The sequence below is a fragment of the Gossypium arboreum genome, chromosome 2, assembly GCF_025698485.1.
Source record: "Gossypium arboreum isolate Shixiya-1 chromosome 2, ASM2569848v2, whole genome shotgun sequence".
Lineage (NCBI taxonomy): Eukaryota > Viridiplantae > Streptophyta > Magnoliopsida > Malvales > Malvaceae > Gossypium > Gossypium arboreum.
In genome coordinates this window covers 26,235,795-26,246,552 of record NC_069071.1, presented here as the reverse complement: position 1 = coordinate 26,246,552, position 10,758 = coordinate 26,235,795, and the positions used below count along the sequence as shown (strand labels likewise).

Genomic DNA, 10,758 nt, shown 5'->3' with positions numbered 1-10,758 from the left:
TCGGACTGACATATTGTGCATTTTTAGGGGCATTTTCTAAGACAATTGCCTCCACATCTTCATTAAAAAGCTAAGAGTTTTATTAGTTTAAGAAAGTTACCTTGATTTCTTGAATCTTGTGCTTGATCGTGTCCTCTAAAGGTACAACCTTCAAATACAAGCCACTTGACAATATCTATTGACACATTGAGCAGTAGTCAATTTATTACAACTTTTTTAGAATTTTTTTCTCAATTATCCTCTCAATATTTTTCAAGGAATTTTGAAGATTGAGATAATTTTTCATTTCATTCTTATATAAAGAATTTTCATCCTTACCTATATGAGTAACACAAGGACATTTAGATCCTTCACTAACCTTCTTCCATGACCAAAATCATTGGCTTGTAAAAGTATTTCCATAATGCCCAAATGTATTATTGAAGAGAAAAAAAGGAAGACAATATGTGGCATTCTTACTTGGTAACAGCTCGAGCCAATCCGGGAATAACTTGTACTAAGATGGGAGAAATCGGTGTCCATTCTTGTCAATATATTGAGGAAATGTTAGAGCCTCACTTGGAGGAATCCGTTGATATGGCCCAAACTTAAAGTAAGCTCGACGGACTTAGTCCTATTGATTTGGAGGGTAATTCCAAATAGATTTTTTAAGCCCCCGGATCACGCTCCAAAGAAGAAGCATCAAACTCCTTTGTTTCGACTTTCAACACTTTATAAGGACATTTAGGAATTTGAGAATACCTGATATCTCGTTTAAGAGCTTGGGAAGATCTGATATTTGATTTTTCTATGTTAATAACAAAAATTTAAAGAACCGATTGATTATTATTGCTTTTTAACACCCTTTTCTTGAAAAAAGATTTGATCTTTTTATTGACCATAATATAATCGTAAAACACGAAGATTGTAATAATATTTAAATAAAAACATATTAGGAAAAAGGAAAAAAATAATAAGTCAAATAAATAAAGAACATAATTTATGCAAAAATATTTACCGAGAAGTCTTTTACATAAGGAGCCAAGAGGAAGATAATTTATATTTTTTTACTTTGTGCTCTCAGTCTCAGCATAAAACTCCTTTGTTTTTTCTTTTGGCAATGTCGGTACCTTACTAGAGGAAGATAATTCCTTAGCAAGATATACAAATCAAAATACAAGAAAGTTGCTAACCTATTATATGTAGGTATAGGCCAAATCAATTAATTTTGGAATTTGGCTTTAAAGTCCATATTGGACCTCTAAGTTTAGTATTTCAAGACCCATCATACATTAATATTTTATTATTATTAAAGTTATATAATTAAAAACTGAAAAATACTTTGTTAATATAAAGTATAACCTTATGACTTAAGGGGGCGAATGTTATACAATGTGGACACCAAATCTAAAATACATGATAGTTTATATATAAAGTTAAAATATCTAAAAATTCCAAGGGGAAGACCGCCCTGATAGTAAGGTTCATTATAATCTCATAAAGAGAATTTAGATTCAAACTTTGAAATGACATTATTGGGACAAATATCATAGATACCTTAGTTTCACTATACATATAGTCGTAAACAAAAATATTAAGGTAAATTACAATAATAGACACTAACTATGCACTTAGTTCTCTTTTGGTCACCCAAGTATTATTATTATTTTATTTAGTCACTCAATTTTCTGAAATTAAATATTTTAGTCACTTTCTCGTTAGTTGCTATTAGCTATGGGACAAAAAGCTGATGTTGACCTTTTTATTGCCTTAATAACAAATTTGGCCCTCTAATGATTACACATTTTATCAATTTGATCCTAAATCTAAAAAGTTCTATCAAGAAACAATTGATCCCTCTCTCACTATCGGCAAGACACCTATCAACCCTCTCATCAACCACCATACACGATGCATCACCATATTCAACTCACCTTTATCAGCATCTAGCACCATTGACACTCCTCTCTATTTACTCTTTCACTTCCTCTACTTTTTTCTCTCTTCTTTTCTTTCTTTTTTTTTTCAAAACCTTTGATTGTCCAATGTTGTGCCACAACCACCAATCGTTGCTACTTCTCTAATAGTTGCACCACTATTTAGATTGTCTTCTTTATCCACTATTGTTTCGGCCTCCTTTTACTCCTTTGGTCAACAATTAACTTTTTTTCTGTTGGGATCACTAAGAGTTGAACCCGAACCACTTAAACCAAACTAAGCCAAGCCAAGTCAATATGAGTTCTTTTTGTTTTTTTTTTCAATTCACTTTTTTTTTCCTAAATCTTTTGGTTTGTTTCTTCTTTTGCATATGGTGCTAAATTTTCCTCTCTAAAGTAAAGATCTTAATGGTTGTTGGTTTATTGGTTGTTTTTATGACTATCAAGTATTAAGGGTGTTGTGTATGCTAGGATTTTAAAGTATTTTGGGGTTGCTTTTGGGTTAGGGTTAAAAGAGAGGTGGTTGAGACTTAGCATATGGCGGGTCTCGAGTAAATGGTTGGTGGGAGTGGTGTGTAGGACTTGAGGGGAAAATGGTGATGGTGATAGCATCGTGCAAACGGGTAAGATGGTGAGTTCGTGATGTTTGTGGTTGTTTAACTAGTTTTGGGCTGAAGGAAAAATGGTTTGATGATAGAAGCTTTAGTGTTTGTTAGGTTTGAGAGTAGATGAAATTAATATGGTGAAGGTGAGTTGAAGATGGTGATGCATCAGGTATGGTGGTTGAAAAGAGGGTTAGAAAGTGTATATTGTTGAGAGTGAGAAAGAATCCAATTGTTTCTTTGTAGAAATTGTTATATTTTTTTTATTTAGGATCAAATTGATAAAATTTGTAAACATTGAAAGGACTAAATTTGTTATTAGGTTAATAAAAAAAGAGCTCACATTAGCTTTCCAGCCCACAACTAACAACAACTAAAAGGAGAGTAACTAAAATATTTAATTTCAAAACGTTGAGTGACTAAATCAAAAAATTAATAGTTGGGTGACCAAAATAAAATGAAGTGCATAGTTAGGTGATTATTCTTGTACTTTACCCAAAATATTAATGCGGGTTTGTTATAGATGTTAACCGGCGTCGTTTAACACTAAGGTTTAATATTCTTGTTGGTCGGGGACGCAGTTTTTTATCCGGGAGAGGTTTGAAGAGAAAGAAGAAAAGAATAAAATGCTGTGTCTTAGGCTTCCTATTCGACTAAATCGAATGTTCAATAACCTTAACTACAATGTCTCAGTTTCGTTTCACTACGTAAGTCTATCTCTTTCGATCTCTTAACATAGTGAAATTCTTTTCTGTTCATTTTCACTCATAATTCTCTTCACATTTTTTTTTCTTCATTGTTTTTTCATGGCTTATCATTTCTCTTTTGGTTCTTCATTGTACCCAAAGCTTCCATCTTTAAAACCCAAACCTCAAAACCCATTTTTCTTCAGCTCTTACCCTTCAATTTCTTGTCAAATTTATAGCTCTAAGAGCAATAGTTCCGATGATGATGATAAAACCAAGAAAACCCATTTCAATTTTGTTGCTTTACCCATTACTCTTACTATAATCTCCACTTCATTTCCACAACAAAGTTCTCTTGCTGCAGTTAAAGTATCTGATAGGAAAAAAACTCAGAAAAAAACTCAAGAAGCTTTGACCCCTGAGCAGATAAAACAATGGTCGAAAAATCTTCCAGTTGTAACCAACCGGATTCCATATACTGAAATTCTCAGTTTGAAACATGAGGGAAAGCTTAAACATTTAATTAAGCCGCCTAGTGCTAGTTTGAAGCAAAGGGCAGAGCCAGTTTTAGTAGTTTTAGAAGATTCTAGGGTGTTAAGAACTGTTTTGCCTTCAATAGATAGTGATAGGAAGTTTTGGGATTCATGGGATGAGTTAAAGATTGAATCTTTGTGTGTTAATGCATATACACCTCCAATTAAGAGGCCTGAGGTGCCTTCTCCTTATTTGGGATTTTTATGGAGGGTGCCTGCATTTATGTTGTCGTGGTTTAAGCCGAAGAAGGAGTCCAAAAGGGCGCTGGAAATTAGGAGACAAAGAGAGGAGTTTAAGAGGCAAAAAAAGGAGGAGTTGGCGAGAATGAGGGAAGAGAGAGAGATGATTGAAAAGATTATGAAGGCGCAGAAGAAGGAGGATGAGAGGAGAAAGAAGCGAGAGATTAGGAAGAGGAAGTATGAGGAGTCATTGCGTGATGCTAGAAGGAATTATCAAAGTATGGCAAATATGTGGGCCAGTTTAGCTCAGGATTCAAATGTTGCAACTGCGCTTGGATTGGTGTTCTTTGTGATATTTTATAGGACAGTGGTGCTTAGTTACAGAAAGCAGAAGAAGGATTACGAGGATAGGTTGAAGATTGAGAAGGCAGAGGCAGAAGAGAGAAAAAAGATGAGGGAGTTGGAGAGGGAACTGGAAGGAATTGAGGGGGAGGATGATGAGGCTGAGCAAGGGGGAGGTGAGCAGAATCCTTATTTGAAGATGGCTATGCAATTCATGAAGTCAGGAGCACGTGTGCGGAGAGCACAAAATAAGAGACTGCCACAGTATTTGGAGAGAGGAGTGGATGTCAAGTTCTCAGACGTTGCAGGTCTTGGCAAAATCCGGCTTGAGCTTGAGGAAATAGTCAAATTTTTCACACATGGGGAGATGTACCGAAGAAGAGGAGTAAGAATACCAGGTCAAAAATTCTAAACCTGAATAAATTTATTTTAAAATTCAATATTCTGCAATGAAGTTATACTCGAAACCTACATGCAAGCAAGTTGTTATGTCTTGTTTACCTTAAGTCTTTGGCATGACAACTGACAAGTTAACAACCTGGATACAAGAGCTTATAATTGGATGAATCAGCTTTTTCCTTTTTCTTTTTTACTTTGAGATCACTACCCAAACTCTAAATTTGTAGGAATGTAACACTTAAAGTGGCTAAACGAAAATTGCAGTAAATTCATGGATCATGTGTAGTCAACTTACCTCTAAATAAAGATGATAACGCAAAGTTCAAAGAATTATAGCATTTTATCATATGGTATAATGATATGTTTATTCAGTTCTATAAGACAACTATTAAGTTGTTATTGATCTGGATTGCTGAATATCTGATGAGCCTTTCTGTTTCATTATACTTACCACATTCGTGTTTGCAAGAGGTATTTGTGCCTTTCTTTTTTCCTTTTTCAGTCACTGAGCGGAACTCTCATCCTTGATCCCTTTATGACACTGATTAGATAGTTGTTTTCCACAAATTTTGGCTGGTCTTCTCATTTTAAACAGAAGTTGGTCAACATTCAAAAGTGATGTGACATTTTCCTTATTTCTGTTTCTTCTCTGATCTTAGATAATAAATTTGGTCCATTTGTTATCTTGATATACATTCATATGTATTCTCAAAAGGGAAATCCAGAAACTACTTATAATTGTTTTTTTTTTTTTTCTTTCGGTAAGACATCATTGTAAGCTGATCATCCGTTTTAAGATAATACAGATCCATAAAATATTTCTATTGCCTTCCTATTTCTGGTTTCATTGAACTTTTTCCTCATCTGGTTTGAACACTTTTTGTGGCTGCATGTGCCTAGTAAAACATGATAGAAACATCAAATTTATTTCTATTGCTTGTTTTGCTTTATTTTACTAGTCATATCATTTTTAGTGCTTTGCAGAGGCTTATTTCAGGTTGTATGGATTTCTTAATCAGGTGGAATACTTCTTTGTGGCCCTCCTGGGGTTGGGAAAACTTTACTAGCAAAAGCTGTAGCTGGTGAAGCAGGTGTAAACTTCTTCTCCATATCTGCTTCTCAGTTTGTGGAAATATATGTTGGGGTTGGTGCATCCCGTGTCCGAGCACTTTATCAGGAAGCAAAGGAAAATGTAAGTGTTGTCTTTATTTTAGTTGCTTTATGTTCTCTTTTCTCTCTGCATGTATAACTTGAGTTCTATTTATATGGGTCACATCTATATGTCCAATTTTACATTATTTTCTGATAGTGGATCTATTAAAGTACCAGCTTTAATTTGCTTTTCAATTGGCTGCTTCCAAACTACTTTGTTGACCTTCAGTACAACATTCCATCACTTTATGTAATTTTGGTAGGCCCCTTCAGTCGTATTTATTGATGAGTTGGATGCTGTTGGAAGAGAGCGTGGTTTAATCAAAGGTTCTGGTGGACAAGAACGTGATGCAACCTTAAATCAGGTTCGTTGGGACCTATTTTGCCTATGTATTTAACTTTTTTTTTAAATGTAAAATTGTTTCTTTTCCTCTTTTAATGTGTTATGATTGTGGTGCTACAGCTTCTGGTATGCTTGGATGGTTTTGAAGGAAGAGGAAATGTTATCACTATTGCTTCCACAAATAGACCAGACATTCTAGATCCTGCACTTGTGAGACCTGGACGGTTTGACCGAAAAATCTTTATCCCCAAACCTGGACTCATAGGTCGCATGGAAATTCTTCAGGTAAAATTAATAATTTTCCTTCTCATTGTGAAAAAAATCATTAAAAGTTTGAAATTTGCTAGCTATGATTTCTATACTATTCATGTCCTCTCTATAGGTTCATGCTCGTAAGAAGCCAATGGCTGAGGATGTGGACTATATGGCTGTTGCAAGTATGACAGATGGAATGGTTGGTGCTGAGCTGGCAAACATAGTTGAGGTTGCTGCAATTAATATGATCCGTGATGGAAGGACTGAGGTACTAGCAATTTGTAGTTGTAAACTATCCTTGTCATGAACGGCAATGTGTTAGTTTACTGGAAATCATGAAGGGGCTATAGCTGATGAGAAATAGTTGCTAGGAACAGAGGAGTTGGAGATTTGGAGATTTTAAAAAGAAATAAATTTAGAGGAATTTACATATATGAGATGAATGAAATTGGAATATTACTTGGATAATCTGAAAAACTATAGGATTGTGTTTGACAGTGTTATTTAGATGGTATAAATGCCCTTAACTTAATGAATTTTGCGACCATCTGACTTTCTGCTGTTGCATTGCTGCAGATTACAACTGATGATTTGCTCCAAGCAGCACAAATAGAAGAAAGGGGTATGCTAGATAGGAAGGAGAGAAGTCCAGAGACATGGAAACAAGTGGCTATAAATGAAGCGGCAATGGCTGTTGTAGCTGTGAACTTTCCTGATCTCAGAAATATCGAATTCGTATGATCTTTACTTGCTTTTTGCCTTTTCTTGCATAAATTTTAACTCAATATGCACAGATGTAATATGTTTTGCACCTCTTTAGTGCATTATTTTGATATTGACATACAGTTTACATCAGATCTGGTTTCTCATGTAATTGTGCTAATAACTGAGTCAAGTATATGTTTGATTACTTCTATATTATCTGATTTTTGAGTCATTAATATTGATCGGAAAACTACAATCATCTGTAAGCGATATCATTGCCTGACTTGAAATCTGTGATGATTTGGCAACTAGTGAGAGATACTTTGAAAACCTTAGAGTTGGTCTCAGAATTGTAGTTTACCGTTATGGATGATGACTCTTATTCTCATAATCTTATCCATCCATAAAAGAGTCTCTGCGAGTGAGTTGGCACCTAACTGCTAATTAGATCCTGTTAAGCATCTCAAGATTATTAGTGCAGGTTGTCTTTAATAGTTTTTTAGTATGCATGTATAATCATTGCATTATCCTGGAAAACAAGCTGGGAACTCTTCAATGTTGGTTCATTTCCTTGGGTTTCCTATAAATTATAGAGTATTGATGTAGAACTGAACCTTTTAGGTCTCAAAGTTGTTCAGATTATCAAGTTTCCCTCATTTGTTTACCATCTTAACATATGATTGAATTTATGCAATGTCTGGATGTATATTATTTATTTATTATTGCTTTTTGAGCAGGTAACAATTGCTCCTAGAGCAGGTAGGGAATTAGGTTATGTTCGGATGAAAATGGATCATATCAAATTTACGGAAGGAATGCTAAGGTATGCAACAGTTTTTCGTGCTTATAAGCATCAATGTAAGGACTATCAACCACCAAGTGCCGAGAATATTGGACTAATTGTCAGAGTATACTTTCAGATGCATGTTGTGTTTTCCTACTACAGTACTTTCCTGTGAATATTACACCAGAAACTCCATTGTTTCTTTTTTTTTTTCTTCCCAACAGTTCACTTGTATTTCCCATTGTCATGCAGTCGACAATCCCTCCTTGATCACATAACTGTGCAATTAGCACCCCGTGCAGCAGATGAACTTTGGTTTGGTGAGGGTCAGGTGAGACCTCTATGTTCGTCATTCATGTACCCTAATATCAATTGGCATGCCTGGAAAAGATGGTATGGTGTGAAGATAGTCATTATAATATGGAAGTTGAGTCCCACATTTTTATTCTCTTCAATGGTGCTTTCTTACCAAGTAAACAGAAGCTTTAGAACTATGAATTCTAACAATGTGCAGATTACTGCTTAAAATGGCAAGTCTAAATGATTAGCCTTCTTCAATTAAATAGCCTTCTTCAAGTTTTGGGTTTTATAATATGCTCTTTATAAAGGTCATAATGGGGTCGAAGAGGGGAGGTCTTCAAAGTTCATTGTTTTTCTGAAGTAAGGTAATTATCATGGGTTGATGGAGTTGTTTTTTTGTTTTTCTCTGACGTGGTTTAGGTTGGATTTTTGGTGTACTTGTAAACATTGATGGTTTTTCTTGATTTGTTCTAAAATAAATCAAGATTGTCATTAAATACTTTATTTTTGTGTATGTGACGTTGCATATGTTCACTTTGTCATTAATGCTTATGGAGTGCATAATGTGTTGACTCTTATTGCTATTATCATTTCAAGGTTATGAAACCATAAAGCTTGTTGCTGTTGAGAAAATTCAATTCATTTTTTAACATGTGTCTGACATGGGTATGTTCAGTTTTTTTTCACAAAGTTTTTCCATATATTTAGAGGATCATAGCCCATACCCTTATCCAATGTGTCAAACACAGGTACTTAGTGAATAATCAATGTAGCATAACTTTTAAGTGTGATAGGGATGCATATAGGATAGTAATCTAGTGCTTGATTGCAGAACATATTAGTTTGAGGTTTGGTTTGCCAAATTATTAATTATTTCTTTTTTTTTTTCTTCCTGTAGATTGTTGGTTCTAGTTAGTAGGAGCTAGATTATTGAAATTTTTATAAAAATATTTTATGCCATATTCAGTATATTAACTCAATCCACTTGTAATATCCTTAAATATTTTCAGTTGAGTACAATATGGTCTGAAACAGCAGACAATGCTAGGTCAGCAGCAAGGATGTTTGTTCTTGGTGGCCTTTCTGAGAAACATCATGGATTGTCCAACTTCTGGGTTGCAGATCGAATTAATGTAAGGATACATCGTTATTGCTTTTGTTCCTATCTTGAAAAGGTTATTTTGGCACCTTTTTAGCATACGGTTAAGTATACATTCTCATTGCTTTCTACTTGTTCCTTCAAGAAGAACAGCCTTTTTCTGGTCTAAGTTGAATCAGTACAGTGGAGTCTTCGTTGAATTCCTCATTTTACTCCAGAAACTTCATCGAATGCATTTTTCTATTGCAAAATGAATTTTGAGAAGCATTAGGTTATTACAAGTGGAACTGCTTTAAGCTTCTTTTTGCTTTGTTCTAATGTAGACTAAATTGTTGAATATCAGGAGATAGATTCGGAGGCATTGCGGATAGTGAACATATGCTACGAGCGAGCCAAAGAGGTATTCCGTTGCTTGTAAAAGTAGCACTTTATGTGTTTAATATTCTTATTATATGACCCGTATGTTTGTTTTGGAATTCAGATCTTACAGCAGAACCGAAAGCTGATGGATGCAGTGGTTAATGAACTGGTTGAGAAAAAGAGTTTAACAAAACAAGAATTCTTTGGACTTGTGGAATTGCATGGGTCACTTCAGCCAATGCCACCCAGTATAGTTGACATTAGGGTTGCCAAGCGAACTCAGTTCCAAGAAATGATGATGAACCCCAATGTGAAGGTTACAGGGAGGAGTTCTTCATAAACCACCACCTATCTACTTCCTATTCACATGTATAACTTTGCATCAATCACTTCCAGTTCATACGATCAGGTATTGCTTGGTATAAGATTTTGATTTCTTTTTCTTGTACTTAGAAATTTCAATTATTTTATCTTTTTTAATTAATTTACAACTTTTTACATGTTTGCTTTCAGGTTTGATTATTTGTGCTTGAAGTTTTCATTACTAATTAACTAATAATATATACAGATTAAAGAGAAAAATCAAAGGGTTCAATGAGTTAATAGGAAATGTAAAATACTGATGGTCTATTTGGACACTATTGACTAGTGGGATGAAAGTGCAATTATTAGATTAATGAATTTTAATTCTATTGGCATATTAGTTTTAATGTCGTATAAATATATAATTTAAATTTTTAGAAAATATTAATTATTATAAAAATTAAAAATACTTGAGAATTTTTTTAAACAAGTAATAAAACTTCAAATCAAATTTTTGTGTTGTATGTTAGTTCAAGAAAGTATTTGACAAAATGAGTAAATGAGTATTAATAAAATTAACTAGAACAATATATATATTATAATGTAATTTTATCTACTGTAGTTTTATCTACTGTAACATTTTTTATATTTGTAGAGTTATTTACACTTTAATATTAAATATATTGTTATTATTGGTTATTCTTTGACTAAATTTAAATAAATATTAAATATTATGTAATTTAGTAAAATTAGGATAAATAATTTTTAATAAAGACTATTTGATTTAGTTAAGTATTTA

The 10,758-nt window shown here is 33.7% G+C and overlaps 1 protein-coding gene across 3 annotated transcripts; it reads left to right on the top strand.

Annotated features, from left to right (window-relative positions):
• The first annotated feature begins 3,078 nt into the window (after positions 1-3,078).
• LOC108467037 (probable inactive ATP-dependent zinc metalloprotease FTSHI 2, chloroplastic) lies at positions 3,079-10,354 on the top strand. Of its 3 annotated transcripts, none has more exons than XM_053024598.1 (12): positions 3,079-3,225; positions 3,631-4,657; positions 5,678-5,850; positions 6,074-6,175; positions 6,274-6,438; positions 6,536-6,676; positions 6,985-7,143; positions 7,851-7,936; positions 8,150-8,228; positions 9,208-9,330; positions 9,640-9,696; positions 9,778-10,156. In XM_053024598.1, the coding sequence occupies exons 1-12, from the start codon at positions 3,145-3,147 to the stop codon at positions 9,994-9,996; spliced, it is 2,412 nt and encodes an 803-aa protein (XP_052880558.1). In that variant the 5' UTR covers positions 3,079-3,144; the 3' UTR covers positions 9,997-10,156. The 3 variants fall into 3 exon arrangements, 2 of the variants coding, with proteins under 2 accessions (XP_052880558.1, XP_052880554.1); XR_008277508.1 differs by adding an exon at positions 10,170-10,354 and having other exon boundaries at positions 3,091-4,657; positions 9,778-10,065; XM_053024594.1 differs by having other exon boundaries at positions 3,091-4,657.
• Positions 10,355-10,758: the final 404 nt, after the last annotated feature.

What these genes read in the sequence shown, in the direction of transcription:
- LOC108467037 (XM_053024594.1), top strand. Translation starts at nt 3,325, where the DNA reads ATGGCTTATCATTTCTCTTTTGGTTCTTCATTGTACCCAAAGCTTCCA. An exon ending in ATCTCAGAAATATCGAATTC is followed by an intron (nt 7,144 to 7,850) that starts GTATGATCTTTA and finishes CTTTTTGAGCAG; the next exon opens with GTAACAATTGCTCCTAGAGC. An exon ending in GGGTTGCAGATCGAATTAAT is followed by an intron (nt 9,331 to 9,639) that starts GTAAGGATACAT and finishes GTTGAATATCAG; the next exon opens with GAGATAGATTCGGAGGCATT.